The 16,058-nt window shown below is 53.9% G+C and overlaps 1 protein-coding gene across 3 annotated transcripts in view; it reads right to left on the bottom strand.

The window, feature by feature from the left end:
• Window positions 1–696: 696 nt before the first annotated feature.
• RNF220 (ring finger protein 220) overlaps window positions 697–16,058 on the bottom strand; it is a 222,941-nt gene continuing 207,579 nt past the window's right edge. For all 3 annotated transcript variants that reach the window (XM_037069664.1, XM_037069665.1, XM_037069666.1), the window contains 8 exons: window positions 15,685–15,817; window positions 7,415–7,511; window positions 7,136–7,222; window positions 6,938–6,993; window positions 6,725–6,803; window positions 2,628–2,736; window positions 2,416–2,490; window positions 697–1,693 (listed from right to left, as the gene is read on the bottom strand). In XM_037069664.1, coding sequence (XP_036925559.1) covers window positions 1,622–1,693; window positions 2,416–2,490; window positions 2,628–2,736; window positions 6,725–6,803; window positions 6,938–6,993; window positions 7,136–7,222; window positions 7,415–7,511; window positions 15,685–15,817 — 708 coding nt within the window. In that variant the 3' untranslated portion in view covers window positions 697–1,621. The remainder of the gene's footprint in view (window positions 1,694–2,415; window positions 2,491–2,627; window positions 2,737–6,724; window positions 6,804–6,937; window positions 6,994–7,135; window positions 7,223–7,414; window positions 7,512–15,684; window positions 15,818–16,058) is intronic.

The following is a 16,058-nucleotide window of genomic DNA, read 5'->3' as shown; positions in this document are numbered from 1 at the left end:
TACTCTGGGGTCTTGAATTTTGGAGAATTTTGTAAAGACAAGTTTTCTGTGGTGGGTGAGTACGCACCTGTGGCTTTGGCACTGTCTGACCAAGCCCTAAGATGCTTGTCACTCTGGTGTGACAACTTGACAAACCACCATCTCCAAGTGCCAACTTGCCCAGCCGCAGTTGCCTGACTTGAGGGTCTGCGTTGGATTATAGAGGTTTCTACTTCCCACTTGGAGTTCCAGGCAGTAGCAATACTTGGCTACTGGTCACTGGGTTGGAGAACAGAACAAAGCCACAGGGGTGCTGAGACGGAGGTTCCGCCTTTGGTCCCTGGCTTGTTTCAGGGGACTGGAAAGGGTTGGAGGCTTGGGGCTGTGTTTTCTCCTGCCCTAGACTGGGGGCTAGAGCTTGCATCCTCTCTGCACCCCCAAGCTCTGACCTCTTCTGTGATTAATGAGCTGACGATTCCACATCAATAAAGAATTAACCTGGAGCCCCCACCCATCAATAGTCAGGAGTCTAGGTCCCCAGCCCCACCCCCCACCCCAAGGTAGTGCTCCAGGGTCCCTGCACAGACCAACGCCACTGTTTCCACACCCATAGCCAAGTTCTTTCCCCTACCCTGCTGCCAGGAATTAACCCTTTAACTGCCTCTGTCCACACCCCCTCAGCACCCACACCCCTCTACACACAAACACACAGGCAGCAGTTGTTTATATTGGTTTAATCCATGTCAAATGTAGTTTACAAAGGGAAAGGACAAGTACCTTTGTATAGAATATACAGACACAGCATCACACCATGGGGCCCAGGGGAGGGGCAGGGAGGCGGCACTTCTCCCTGGGAACAGCAGCTCTAATCCCAGGAATGGTTCTTAGCTCCACGAGGCTGGGCAGGCAGGAGCACCCTCATCCACCCCCAGTCTCAGCCCCTGCTGTAGCTCGGTCCGTTCCCATTTCTGTGCCTCCCCCCCAGTTCCCAACTCCTTACAAAGAGCCCCAGGAGCTAACACTAAGGAGAAGGTCATGTCCCTTGGGGCATGTGCCCCATGTCTGGGAGAAGAAATATACACCACTGAACACCGAGCACATGGGAGAGGGAAGGGACACCATGGAGGAGGGAGAGGCAGGCACCCCAAGAGGAGGATGGGCCGAGCCCCCAGCCAGCCCTGAAGGAGGCACTGCTTCCAGGTGTTCTTAAAAAAAAAAAAAGAAAATCATACAACCAAAGGGGAGGGGACATATGGGTAAGGAGTTACCCCATTTATACACAACATTGTAAACATACACGGTCTATATTACATGTGCTTCAGTCTGGTGTTTGCATGTCTGTCTGTCTGTCTGTCAGTCTGTCTGTGGGCAGGATATCAGGAGCCCTGCCCTGCTACACCTACCTGCCCCACCCTGGGAACAGAACCTGGAATGGGTATGGTCCCCAATTTTGGTGGGAGCCAGCAGGCAGGGCCCGGGCCTCAGCCTCCACTCTGGCTCCAGAGGCCTGTGTGTGTGTGTGTGCGCGCAAGTGCGCAGGTATGTACATTGGGAACCTGTGTGCAAGTATGTACAAGGGACAGGGTCACATCACAGAGGCAGGCGGGGCTGCTTGACACAAGGCCTGCCTGGGGTGGCTAGCTCACAAGTAGATTCTCCGCAGGTCTCCGGGCGCTGTGATAGTGTTGCACTGAGGGCAGAGCTTCTTGGCACCCTGCAGGGAAACAGGCAGGGCTTTGGTCATGCACATGGAGCTGCATGTTCGCTCACGTGAGCACCTAGGCCTGGGCGAGTTGTATGCCGGGACCTCGGTCCTGTGGGCCTAGACTGGGAATGCACGGCGGCCTCTGTGAGCAGGCAGGCAGGCCCACTCCTGTGTTGGGGGGATGCCAGGATCAAACTGCCTGGCCAGCCCCGCAGCAGGAGCCCCAGTAATGAGAACAAGGCTGGGTCCAGCTGTGGCTGCTGCGGCCCTAACAAGATTACATGCGGCCTTTGATCAGGACACACAGCCCACGTCCGGGCCTTTTATTGCTGTCTCCGGGCGACATTTTAATGGCTGCTCCCGCACTCGAAGAACAGGGGCAGGAGCAGAGGGAGCATAGTAATGGGAGGGGGAGGGGCTGGGGCCCTGGTCCTGCTTGCCCACACCCAGCCTCCCCGACCTGGGATCTCACCAGTGTGTGTGACACGGGGCCTTGGGGAGGGCGGGGTGGTATGGGCAGGGGGAAGGGAGCAGGCAGTGAACCCACAGAGGGGGAGGGGGAGAATGTAGTGAGCCTGGGGAGGGGGTATCCTGGCTTCTGGCTGTGTTCTGTGCCCCTTCTCCCTCTTGCCCCTCCTCATTCCGCTCCCAAAGCAGGCTCACACATAAGCAAGGACACCTGGGCGGTACCCAAAGCAGCCACCCATGCTCCAATCCCCATGCCGCCTCACCAGGGTCCGCAGCCAGCACTCCTCGCAGTGCACATGCCAACACTGGATGGACGTTAGGGGCATCGAGTATGCGTCCTAGGGAGGAGGTGGGCAGAGAATGGGTCACACTGAAGCCCGCCCTCTCAAGAAGTCAGATCACAGTGCAGAGATGCTCTCCAACCCAGGGGGCACTCAAGCCTGACCAAGGGCACCCACAGGCTCCCTCCTCTCACCATGCAGATGAGGCATTTGTAACGGTCCCCGCGGGATAGCTGCCGTTCAAGTTCCCTGACCCGAGCCTTCAGGGCCTCAAATGTGGTCACGGCCGAATCTTCGGTTATTCTGTAAAGAGGACAGCATAGTTGGGCAGACACCTCCCTTGGATTCTAAACCCATATATACAAATATCTCTCAGATACCCCCGCCCATATTCTGTATCTGCACACTCCACATTCCAAAAATGAACAACTCACCCTCCTTCCTGGTGAATTTCTAAACAGGATTAGCTGGGGGTCATTCTCAAACCATTTCTGCCTGAAACCATCCCTGTTACGCTTGACATCCAAGATTGGTCATGTAGTTCCTAGTAACTCTGGACAATCTTCACTTCTTACCACCTCGGCCATCACTGCTTCTTTGTCTCCAGTCCCCTCATGCCATTCTATTCTCCAGCACTAGACTTCATCAAATTTGACCATTTCTACTTCCAAGAGTTCAATGTCTCCCTCAAAGTAAAGCTCCTCAAAAACTTACAAGGGCCTCCTTGGTCCATCTGCAGCCAGCCACATCACTCAGCACCCTGCCACATACTTTAAGTTCTATCCACACTGGAATACTTTCTCCACACACAGTTCTCTGTTCCCTTGGCCTAGGCACCTTCTGCTCCCTCGGGATCATCCTACCTCCTAACTTTCCATCGCCATCTCATCTCATGGTTCAGGCCTAGCCTACCTCTTCCCAGAAGCCCTTTCCAACTCTCCAGCCAGCACCACCACCACTGGTGCCTCTTCTGTGCTCGCCCACCCCCTGTACTGGATTCTACCAAGGCAATGTAATTAAATGTCTTGGTCTCTGGTGGACTCAGTTCCCTGCAAGCTGCTCACTCCACCAGTATTGGCTATGGCCGTTATCTCCACACTAGGCATGTGAGTATGAGCAAACATTTGCTGAATAAAGAACCAGTTCAAACCCCAGGGAGAGTGAGAGATGGGTGGAATGGAGGGGTCCCACACAATGTGGGCCACTGGGGTACAGGCCTGGCCTCACGGCACAAGGAACCCTCAAGGGCTCCTTGCTGTATCTTCCCAGGCACATCAGTTGCCCTAGCGGTCCTCACTTGCTGTCCAAGCACCGCACAAGAAGGTCCCTACCACCTCATGGAGACTCTGGGCTGCAATACTGAACTGGGAACAGCTAGGACCGTCTCAAGGAGTGATCCCTCCCATGTCTCCTAGAATAAGTGGACGAAACCTAAAGGTTTCAGAGGGAGAAGAATGCTTCCTGGAGGAACAGAACAGAAGGTACTAGACAGGGGCCTTAGGGAATAGTAATGAGAATACAAATAAAAGAGCTAAAATTTATTAAGCACTTACTAAATGCCAGGGATTGTACTGAGGGATTGACAATTATTTTATTTACACCTCACAAAAACCCCATGAGGAGACTACAATATTCTCATTTTATACAGAAAGAAACTAAAGCAAAACAGAAACATTAAGTGGCTTGCCCGTGGTTCCCGGAGTTGGGGAGATGGGATTTAAACCCCCACAGGTTGATTCTGCGATCAACTAGTAGCTGCGTGACTGACCAGCATAATACGCAGACGAGACACAAGAGGCGATGGCTCTCCAGGCCGGGGAACGTAGGAACAAAGGCCAGAAGGCCCAAGACCCCCATCTGGCTGGAAGGCTCACCTATGGGTGAGCAGAAGGTGCTAAAGTGGGAAAGGAGACTAGTCGGGAAGCCCTCAGATGCCACAGTCGGAAGACAGTGACGTTTACCTTACAGGCAGCGAGCAGTCGTGAGGACACTGCCAGAAGGCTGTGACAGGGTCAGAGCTGAGCTTTAGCGGGTAAATTCACTCAGTCAGGAGGCCAAGAGTGGTCTGAGGTGACTCGGGAGAGCAGTCTGCCACGGGGAGGGACGGCCTTCCAAGGGTGGCCTGTTCTGCCAGCGTGTGGTAGACAGCTGACTCAGAAAGCTTGAAAGCTTACGGGTGGTCTATCTTTGCTGGGTGGGTTAGTGGTAGTGGGGGGTGCAGGAAGGACAGTGGGTAAGATTCCACAGACAGTAACACTTTGATCTCTGAGCGTTCTCTCTTAGGATACCAGCAATGACGTGACTTCCCTGATGGCGTGTCCCTTTATCGGGGATGCTCTAGATTCACCACTCCATGATTCTCTGCCCGGCCTCTCCCCAGGGAAGCTCAGAGAGGCTCTGGATGACTCCCTGAGAGCATCCATTCAACTTTCCAGCTCTGGAACCCTCACCACCCCTTCTCTCCTTATGAGCACCTGCCCTCCTCTGGCATTTCGCCCAATGCCGTATGTACCATCCCCCTCTGGACAGCTATTAATTCTTGACAAGGATGCAAGATGGGTAGCCCCTCCAAGGACCAGACTGGGCATCTGCCTGGTCCTATGTGGTTATTTCAGAGATGGGGAAACTAAGGCATGGAGCTGGGGGCAGCTAGCCCCAGAGGAGAAAACTAACTCTCAAACCCCAAACCTGAGAATGAGCTAAAATTGGAAAGGCAAAAGGATGGGGCCAGGAGAGAATGAAGCCATTCCCTACTCCATCCCCTGAAGCTTCAAGGCCACATCTAACTCCAGAGTCCACCCTATCTTGGATTTGCTCAGCATGTGCCAGGCCTCTCCTCTTTACCTCCAGCCCCTGGCTTGCACTGGTTATGAGCTATTCCTGAGTTCCTCCAGGGCACAGGGTGGAGAACTTCCTAGAAGCCATGGCATCCTGCCTGCCTCCTTTCCTGGGCAGTGAAACACACATGTTGGGTGGGAAGTGGAAAGGTCTTGGCTACTAAAGGGCCCAGATCTCAGTAGACCCAGATCCAATGACGTTGCCAGCCCCAACCTGTCCCAGAGCCGTGCCTACTGGTGCCAGTGCTCACACAGGTCGGGCAGCAATCCTGACTTGGGTGGGCAGTGCCTCCGTGGATGGCCACTGGCTCTGGCCCCCACCTCCCCTTTGGGCGCCATCCCTGATTAATGATCTTGTCTTTCTGATTTATGAGCAGCCCCTTCAGACGAGGGCGGGCGCCCCTTATGGCCCCGCCCGCCCCGCTCAGCTGGAGTAGGAGAGAATTATTAAATAAACATCCATACGTCATTCCTTCCCCCTCCCCAAGCCGGCTGTGCCGAACCCGCGCGGCCCGCTCCAGCGCTGACACAGAGCAGCTGCGGTGATTCATGGGCAGCCGGGCCCTGCGCTGCGGCCCATACATCATGCCAGCAGCACTCGCAGCCCCGGCCGAGATAAACTGATCAACCACAACGGGCTGGAATGAATTTATGACAACACAAAATGGAGGGAAACAAATGGGAGGTGACCCTGGGCCACCGACCCAGCCCTGCACTGGCCTGCAATCCACTCTCCTGGCAGGAGGCAAGATGGAACACTGGTCCTAGGATGAAGAGGCTGCCTTTAACCCTAGGCAACCTAGCCTCCAGTGGAGGGCGGGGATGGGTGTGAGGAGTTAAGCGATGGCCAAAGGCAGCAGCTCCATGCACCCTCAACTGGACAATGCCAACTCCTGGGGCTAGAACTGGCCCGTGCTTGAGTGTGTGAAAGGCAATTAGGTGCTCAGCTGACTTCAAGTCCTTGTGGCTCGTGGGGATTCGGGCCAGGGACTGCCCAGCCTGGGTGAAGCGTTAAGGGATCCCCTTTTCTCTTGCCAGAGAACCCAGGTCAAAAATTCCAACCAGAAGTGATGAGACCCAATGTTCCTGCCTAAAACCCACTGCGAGCACCACCCGGGACAAGAAAAATGAAACCAATTTAGCTCCCGATTAAGAAACAGAAACTGGAGATGAATCAAGTGTGCCGGCTGGGCTGGGTGGCCATACATCACATTCCCTGGGTGGAGGCCACGGAGCAGGCGCTCAGGCAGGCAGGCAGGCAAACTGCTCTTCCCCCGCTCAAGGCTCCAGGGCCGTGTCCCAGTGATCAATTCACAGAGTCATGCTCAGCACCAGCTGGGCTCCACTGTCAGCTGTGTGCCCAGGGCTGTAGGACTAAGGGAAGGCTGGGAGCCCTTGGCAGCCCCTTTTCCCACTTAACTGCTGTCTCAAGGCCCCTGCTCCTGGCCACTCACTTCTCAATGTCGCTATTTTTGCAGGTCTTCTGCATGGCCTCCTGTTTGCTGCTCTCCCCGTTGCTGGTAGATGGCATCTCTGTTGGGATAGAGAGGCAACTCATACTTTGGCCAGACTGGGCATCACCAGTGAGGGGTTGGGCCTGAGTCAGTCACCACCCCCCAAAGGATATCCCCTTTCTCCCACTGCTCCTAACCTAGGTCAGGACTTACCATCACTGGCCCATTTAGAGAACTCAGGTGTGATGCGTGTGCTGGGAGGGCCGCCACTGGAGGAAGGGAAGGAGAAAGAAGGAAGTGAGCCCTGAAGACAGGCGAGGACAGCCCTGAGGGTGGGTATCAGACTGACCCCTGCCCAGGGGCTTCCTGTCCCTCTCCTCTAGCCCACTCCCAAGCTTGTGCCACACTTGCTTTAGGACTGCGCCCCGGAGTGCCTCTCTCTCCTTGGCTTCACCAGGCTCCTCGCCTGTGCAGGGGATGACGTCAGCCTCTGTGTATCTGGCATGATGGTCAAGGACAAATGGATCTTAGTTTGCAGTAGGCCTTGAGGGCTGAGTCCTGGCCAAAACTGAGATACTGACCCCGGGAAAGGGGGGATGGAGGGTGAGCACCAGAGGTGCTAGCCACTTTTCTTACTCCCTTTGGCCCCTCCCACCAGCCCCACCTTGCCCCAGAGTGCCCCAAGGATACTGCGGCTTCCCATACTCCAGAGTGTCATCCCCGTCCACATCCAAGTCAGCATCACTGTCCGGGTTCTCTTTGCCGCTGCACATAACGAAGCCAGAGCCTGTGGGAAACAGGATGTGAGGAGGGCGGGGGCCAACAAGACTGGTCCAAGGGTGCCCCTTTGGTTGCCTTTAGCATAGGGTCAAGTTTGGGACATATAAGGCCCAGACAGAAACTCGGGCCTGGGATACAGACAGCCAGATATTTAGGTGCTCTTGACTTTGATATTTTAGTCCCTTTCACTCTGTAAAACTCATCCTTCTTGGCCATTGATTACTACTGCTCCAAGTGGTCTCATGAACTAGCCCACTGAAACACTATGTCAGGCCTCCGGGAGATACCCAGGCCTGCTGTCCACCTGTCTTCTAAGTTTAGGAGAGCAGGAAGAGGACAGATTCAGGTCTCCCAAGATCACCCCACCCAGGACCTTGGCATTCCCTGTGCCCCATGGTCCAGCCTGACAAGTCCATCAGAGGGCCAGTCAGAGCCATACGGGAGGACCCCCAGCCAAAGTCCTGATTTGGGCTGCCAGGTCCTTGCCAGCAAAAACACCAGGCAGCTGTTCAAATATTTGGTGTCTGAAGCGCCTGACATTAATTATTCATCTCCACCTCACTCAGCCCAGATTCCTGGACAAGTGCAGTTATGAAGGGATTAGGAGGGGACAGACAAGAGGATAGGCACGCACACCTGCCTCTCAAAGCAGTCCACGAAGGCAGGCAGGCAGGGTGGAGGCAGAGCCAGGTAGGCGGCTGACCCCACCAAGGTTCAACAGGCCCGGCCACAGGCAGAGCCTTGAGACAGTGGGGAGGGAGAGCTGTTGAAGCTATACTAGGCCCCTGCACTTATCATGTAGTCTGACTCCCAGGACCGCCCTTCCTGATAGCCCAGGGTCAGAGGCTGCAAAACTGCTCCTCCTTCTCCACCCTGGCCTTCTCCCAGTGGCCACTTCTCACAAAGCAGCCCTTCCAGGACAGAAAGAGATGAAAGTGATGGAGTCTGTTACGGGTAGAATCAGCAGGGAAATCCTTAAAGAGGTGAGGAAGAAGCTCGGAATTCTGCCTGATGACCTCAGAAATTCCTTCTTGTCCTTCCTTTCCACTTAGGTTCTTACACTCTCATCTGGATAGCAGTCTCCTAAGGGATCCTCAAGCATCTTGTCTGTTCCTTCACACGGCTTGCCATACAGTTGACCCTCTCTTCCTGGCTCCAGAACTGACTGGCTCCCCGCTGCATGCACAATCCAGTCTGGCTCCTCAGCCAGAGCCATTAGGATCTTTCATCCTCACTTCACTCCACAAGCCCTATGCGTAAGAACAGACTACTTACTGCACCTTAAACATGACCCTGTATGTCTTGCTCTTAAGATTTTGCAAATGCTATTCACTCCATTTGGACTGTTTTCCATCTTTCAAGTCCACTTCAAAAGCATTTTCTCTCCAATCTTTCTTCCCCCTTCCACGTCTCTGGTCTCTATTCTAACAAAGGTTCCACCCATCCCAGAGGTAAGCAGCACCAGGGAAAGAGAAGGGCTGGGTATTGCAAGGCTCCACCCTTCCCTGACAGTTCTCATTTGCCCTCTATACCAGAGGAACCGACAAGCTTGAGGCAGCAGGCAGGTCAGCAGCAAGGCCATTAAGCTGAGAAAACACCAAGTTACAGCTCTGTCTCCTATTCACAGCCAGGTGTCCTGACAAGCAATTCTTGCCTTGTGGGTGAGTGGCACCTCTATAAACCCTCTGACAGTTTGGGAGACAAACTCTGCCATCAATCAGAATGTAGCTATCAGGTTCACTTACAGCGTGTGCCCCCCGCGCCCTGCCAACCCCCCTCCCCCAAGTACACACAGCTCAGCAGTCAGCCTCACATCCTCAGCTCAAGCCTGGCCCTATCCAGCCCTGCCTCTGGGTGGGCAAAAAGGAAATCAGAGAACCCATGGCAAAACTGGTGCCAGAAAACCCCAGCTTCTCAAGACTTACAGCAGTCCTGTGGCCTGAAGTCCTCTCCTCCGCAGCCTGCCTGCCAGCCAGGCTAGTGCTCCAGTGAAACAGTTACTGTAGTTTCCCAAATCCTATACTTTCCCTCTTACTCCTGTGCCTTCGTGCCGCCCATTATTCCTGCCTAGAACCTTGTCTCTCCTGGTCTACAAAACAAATGCCTGCTCATTCTGCCAACCCTGGCTGGCTCAACCAGGCCTTCTAACATTAACTCATAGTATCTACACAAAGAAGTTGTTCTAGAAATACAGGGTCTGGCAGAAGTGATGCCTATTTGAGTGATTGGTAGGGTAATAATATGGGTGTAATAACTTAGTTTTAATTTGAACACTTCACCTAAAATGTTATGTGGTATGCTCATTTTACCTAAAATGACATTGTTATGTGACAGGATTACAAGCTTATGATTTTGTAATAAGAAAAGAGTTATTTGTACCAGACCCTGTACTTCCTGAAGGCACTCCTACCTCAGCGACATCTCCTAACCTTTAATGAACTCGTCCTCTCCCTGGCTTGGCACTGAAGACGCAGAGCTGCAAGATCTGATCACTACCCTCAAAGTGCCGAGCATGGACGAGACTTTCCCAGACAGTCCCACAGGCGCTGCTTCCTGTGTGACTCCAAAGTCATGTTTACTACCACGTAGCATCACTGTCTCTAAGCAGGCCGAAAGCCCAAGTCTGACTCTCCCCGTGATCTCTGCATCACCAGCAGAGCTGGCCAGGCCCATGACAGACACCATATGAGATATCCAAGCAGTACTGGCTGCAATGCTTCTCCTCTCGGTTGGTCCTGGGAGCCCTGCGCTCGAAGGAAGGCCAAGGCCTGAGTAGCTGGCAGCCTGGAGGAACCTCTCAGGACCAGTCTTCCCTACCAGCCCCCAGTGGGAAGAAGCAGAGGCTTCTGCTCTTCTGACTAGTCAGGCAGGACAGAGAGCCCGGCACACCTTGTTTTCCAAGGAAAAGGCCTGTCTCTGGTCTGGGCAGTTTACTCTGACCCTGACGCTTTCCCCAGTGGAGACAGATGTTGGGAGCTTTTGCCTACCTGCACAGGTGTTCAGAACAGGCTGCCTCAACCTGCTCTCATCTCCTTCCCAGCACATTAACCTTTATTTTCTTAATGTCACTTTCTGACTTCTGGCAGAATTATAATAAAAAGAAATGGCCATAAAGCTGTATTATGCAGAGAGTACCCCTGCCAGCTTGCCCTCCCCACCCGGCTTTGAGAGGAAGGCTCCACAGTCATTTTATGTTCTCAGCTGCTGGAACATCCCAAGCCAGTACTCAGAAGCAAGATGGCCCGGGGAGCTCCTTTCCAAGCCTCTGGCTCCTGTTCCACGTGGCTTTGGGGGAAAACAGGCAAGCTGCCACTCCTGCTGCTGCTCTCCAGGGAAGGGGCTCAGCCCCCAGGACCTCCAGGGTGACCTGGAGGACCCTTCAGTCACCAAGGAGGCCCCCTTGCTGTGGTTTGGCCCCACCTTAAAGCAGCACAAAGGGCTGGGCTGCTGCCCACAGGCAAACTAAGCTTGCTGGTCAACAATGCTCGGCAGAGCGGGTTCCAGTCCTGGGAGGGTGGGCATTGCCAAAACTCCCGCCAAGTGATAGACAAGCAGAGGGTTAAGGGTAGAAATGACAGGCAAGTCTAAATTTTATGAAAACAACCCTTCTCCCATAAACTCATTTCTTCCCAGGTCATTGAGGATTAAAAAAATCAGTGTTAATTCAATCAATTGATCAGATAATCGATTGGGAAACTGGAGACGCCCATTTACTAGGGGCTGTAATGTCCTGGAACCTGAAACCACAAAAAAGGAGCCATTGATTTCCTCACCTACTGTTCCCAACAAAGCCAACGGCTAGGGAGAAAGGAAAGTCTTGGGTCCCTCCAGAGGTCTGTGCTTTCCAATGGGGGTGGGGGGGTGGGGCGCGGGGTGCAGGGGCAACAGCTTCCGGAGAGTTTTACACTGGAATTAGTTACAGATGCAGTTACGGTGTCTTGTGTAAACGCCATCGATTGGGGAGCTGACAGTCTGGGGAGCTGTGATGCGGGACAATCAATCGGCCTGCAGTGTCACCTGCCACCTCGCTGAACAGTTGACAATGCAATTATCCAGTGTGGAGGCAGGGAGTTGGCGTGTGTCAAACGCACTTAGCCACTTTCTGGGCCTCCTCGGTAACGCGTTTCACTGCCTCACGTCAGGAGAGACGCATAGAGACAGACGCCGTTTAATACCATTGATACTTGCTCCTTCTGCCTGCACTCCCTCAGTTCCAGCTTAACAATTGTGTTCCAAAAGGCGATTAAATCCCGTCAGTTTTCACAGGGGACAGAGGTGCCCTGCTCCTTGCCACCTCTCCACACCTCCCACCAGGCAACAGTTATAACTAAAGGTGGTAAGGAGTTCGAAGAGAGTGGCCCTAAACCCTCTGCATTCCAAGACTGCCTCCAGCAGTTGGCTGTTCCAACATCTGTTACTGAGCACATCAGGCAGCAGGTCTGTGCTGAGGGGCATTTTGAGCACCCGGTGCTCCCATCCTTTGGAAACCAACATGCTGAAGGAGACAGAGCTATGGCAAGGTCTTCTTCTCTGGGCTCTTGGAATCACAAACCTCTCACTCCTTTGACTCATAATCTGGCTCTGAAGTTTTATCAAGCAATAGCCAGTTGAAAAATAAATCTGTACCTAAGCTGCTCTGCCTGACCTCTCCATGGCACCTCACTCAGGCTACCTGGAACCAGCCAAAAGCTGTGAGAGCAACTCAAGAAAGATGCAACTCCTAGGCCAGGATCTGGACAGGGCAGACACCCTGCACAGCTGGTCCCGTGAGTCCCCTCCCTCCCACCTGTTTGGTTCAGAGGGGCTCAGTGCTGGATTCTAGCAATGCATTTCCCTTCAGGGTTCAAAGACACAGCCACAGGACTTTCCACTTCCTATGCGGCCTCCTGGGAAATTCCTTCATCTCGCCACTCACATGCCTGCCACATCACTGTCACCTTATCGGAAACCAATCACTCCTATGTCCTCTCTCCAGCCTGTCCATTTCAGATATGGATGAGCTCCAGGATTCTCAGAGCTGTTGAACTTTTCCCAGCAATGAATACAGGGGAGGGATCGAAGCTCACCGCCACCTTAAGTCCCTTCTCCAGAGCCCAGGAGGTGGTGACGAGAAATGAGGAAAGGTGTGGCTCACTCACCACACATCTCCCTTGACTACAGGTAGGTGTAGGTTCCCTGCCAAGGGCTGTGTGATTAGATTTTCTCTGTGGCCTGCTGCTCTAGCCTAGAGGCCCCTTGAGCTGCCCCAGAAGAGCATCTTTTTCTCCTAATTGCTGAATTCTTTTAGAGGAAAGCTGGGGAAGCACTAGGCTCCGTGTGCATCCATCCCTTCATGCAGTTATAATTCTGGGCGGGGAGAGACAGCAGCAGGTCAGCAGACTGAAGGTTCTGAGAGGACAATTAATGGCCTAGGGCTTCTAGAACTAGGAAGGCCAAAGTGTTTCCTAGACACTGAAAGATTCATCCAACTTGCTCACTTGACATCTTTACCTATGTCCTTGGTCTCTTAAAAATCTATTTCTAGCTGGATCTATTATCAGTGCTTACCTGCTCTATCTGGTCTTTCACTTTGTCCTAAAGACCCAGGCCCAGCACTCCTGGGCCTGAGCTATCTGGGCCTCACCCTCAGTAACCACAGGTCCTATCTCCAAGGCCTGCTCCCCTCAGCCAGGTGTCCCCACCAAAACTCCTGCCTGCACACCAGCTCCACAGCAGACGACACTCCAGATAACTAACCTGTCCCATATGACCAGCTCCCAGCGGGCCTACTGGGAAGCTTTGCTGAGGATGACGGAGGGGCCCCAGTCTGTGAGGAGGGGTAGGGGATGATCAGATACAGGAACTTATCTGCGACTCTTCAATTCTCTCATATCTAACAAGGACAGCAATCTCTGTTCTGTCAGCACGCACAGCACAGCTTAAATGGGCCTCACTGCTTGCCCGCTCATCCTGCCTCTGCTCCCTCTCTCTGAAGTCGGCTGGGCAGCTTCTTCAGCCGGCGTTATCACTCCCTCTAACCGGTCTTGGCAGGCAATCTAATTCCTCCTGAAAAGGTCACCGCCATTTTAACTGCCTTTCAATCACATTAAGCACGCGCTGCCCGGCTTGCAGTTGGGCCCGCCCGGCGGGTGATCAATGCGATGCACTGACACCAGCCTGCCTGGCAGGGCCACACCCAGGCCCCCAGAGTTGAGGCCTATCGGTCCTGGCCAGGGAGGGTAGACTGACAGATGGTCAGCTTCTACAGACAAGGTTTCAGGGCAGAGGCAGTCTGGATCATCCAGGGCTGTCTTTGATAGCCACCCCCCCGACTGCCACTCCACTGAGGAGCCTCAGCCTCCTCTGCTCCGCTGCGCCCAGCTCTCTGCCTTGTGGCTCCTGCTGATCTCACTGTAAAACAGCCTTTCAAGTCTGCCCGTCTTTTGACTGCACTAAGCTGTTTAAGAGGCGGCAGCAGCTTCTATCAGGAAAGCTGGAGCAATTCTCTGCAGATAAAGGCACCTCCGGCCCCTGTTCCCTCTTCAAGTCTCACTCTCATTCTCGCTCTCCAAATCGCTCAAAGAAAAGCCCCCTTTGAACTCCCCTCAGGAATTCTTGAAAGGAACAACCTCACAGTGTAAACACTCAGGGAAAACTGACACCAGCCCAGGGCCTAAGAGGCCCCTCAGCCCCGCTCTGCCAGTGCATCCCAACACAGGGGAGGTACTGTGTCAGACCGTCAGGCCCTGAACGGCTTTATCCTCCTTAAGCCCTGTCTGGTGCCCAGAAGCCATCAGGTCCAGTTCTGTGCCAAGAAACCCAAGAATTTGCCACAGCAATGGAAGATGTGACTATCTGCAGCAGCCAACAGAGCGAACCCTAAGCAGCATCATGGAACCGACCCTGCATGGACTGCCACCTGTGTGCTAGTCACAGGGTGCTGGGCTGTGTTGCTCACCCTCCTAGGGCCTCAGACACTCTAAAACTCTAGGGCAGGACTAGAGGGAAATGGTAAAGGGACATTCCACAGCTCAGCACTTCAGCTTGGGAACCAGTGTAATCTGATTAACCTTCCTGATTTACACTTTGGCTTGTCCTGAAACACTTGGGTAAAGTGAGATACGCCGAAAGGCATAATGCCCCACTTGGGTGTGGGGCCCTTTGTGCAGCGGGTCTGCACTGGACAGTACTGCGAAGACCACGCCTCAGCACCAGCCCCAAGAGCAGGACCCCAAAGAGGCAGAGACCCTCTTCCCAGCTGCTATGAGATTCCCCAGAGACCAGACACAGCAGTCCTCCCAAGGGTGATGCCCAGAGAACTGGAAGCAGATGGGAAGCAGACTGTCTCACTTAATGACCACAAGCTGCAGTGCCAGCTGTGCTTGCGCACAGAAAGAAAAGCTGGAGGCCAGGAAGCAGACAGATCCCTCTTCCCCTGCCCAAGGCAGGCAAGTTTGACAAGAGGACAGTGACCCTGGGCACCCAACTAGTCTGCCGTCTGAGCTGGTATGAGTGGGGGACTTCCACTGCCCATGCCATGTCCCTCCAAGGAGCTGGGCAGGGCCCTGAAGACCTCTTCACAGCAACTGGGGAGAGCCCAAGGGAAGCAGGGAGCAGCTGGGCCGGGCCCCTCTTGCTTCAGGGCAGAGGGGCCCATGGACAAGGGATGGGATCAGAGCTAAAATTAAATTCACCAATGAAGCTCATGGGAGGTCAGATTTTGCCATAACTCACTCTCTCTTCTGTAACTGATTTCTCTGGTCGGAGGAGGAGGAGGGGGAGAATCCAATGTGTTTGCCTGGAAGCCCTCCGGGCCCCTAGTGCTGGAGGTGTACAGCAGGTTGCTGGATTCTCATTTATCAGCCTTAAGAGGGATGGAGTGATAAATGCATAACCGTCCCTTTAATATTTTATGCAGGTGCTAACGTGGCTTGGCTGTCACCTTCAATGCATCACCCGAGGCCAAGAGCCCCCCTCGTCACTCCTAGCTCGCAGCCTCACAATTCTACTCCCCACCCAAATGCTCCCATTTTAATATGCACATCACAGGCAGGCAGCACAGTCACAAAGCAACTCTGCCAGCAGCAGTTTCCACGTGGTGGACGGATGATCAGCCACCAGCCCTGGCCTCCTGGCTCCTAACAGACGAATACCCAGCCTGGCCACTGGAGTGCCACTGCCTATGTGTCAGCTGCTTGTACCTCGGAAACCACCTTCCAGGAGAGTGGTGGCCCGTATCCGCTTCTGCCCACACCACTCATACTCCTCAAAGCGGTTGCTGTTCTCATGCTCGATGTCCACGGAATCATCCTCAGCCATGCAGGAACTTTCCCTCTGTGAAGAGCAGAGCAGGATCATGTGGGTGCCAGGCCATCCCTACCTGTCCCCCAGGGCCTGCCAGGAAAGCACAGCCCTGGCCCCCAGGTATGGTGTGCCAACCCCGGCCCTAGGGCTCCTGTGAAGTAAACCAATCTAGAGGTCAAAGACCTAGACCTCTTCCCAATCATTTTCCACTGGCGCCCCAGGGAAAGAGTAGATGAGTGAAAGCAAAGGAAGAGAGCAAAGAACAGAGAGG

Source organism: Sturnira hondurensis, unplaced genomic scaffold (genome assembly GCF_014824575.4).
Source record: "Sturnira hondurensis isolate 20B ecotype Veracruz unplaced genomic scaffold, ASM1482457v3 Scaffold0018725, whole genome shotgun sequence".
Lineage (NCBI taxonomy): Eukaryota > Metazoa > Chordata > Mammalia > Chiroptera > Phyllostomidae > Sturnira > Sturnira hondurensis.
Note: the sequence above shows the minus strand (reverse complement) of the source record. Positions and strands in the feature narration are given on the sequence as shown.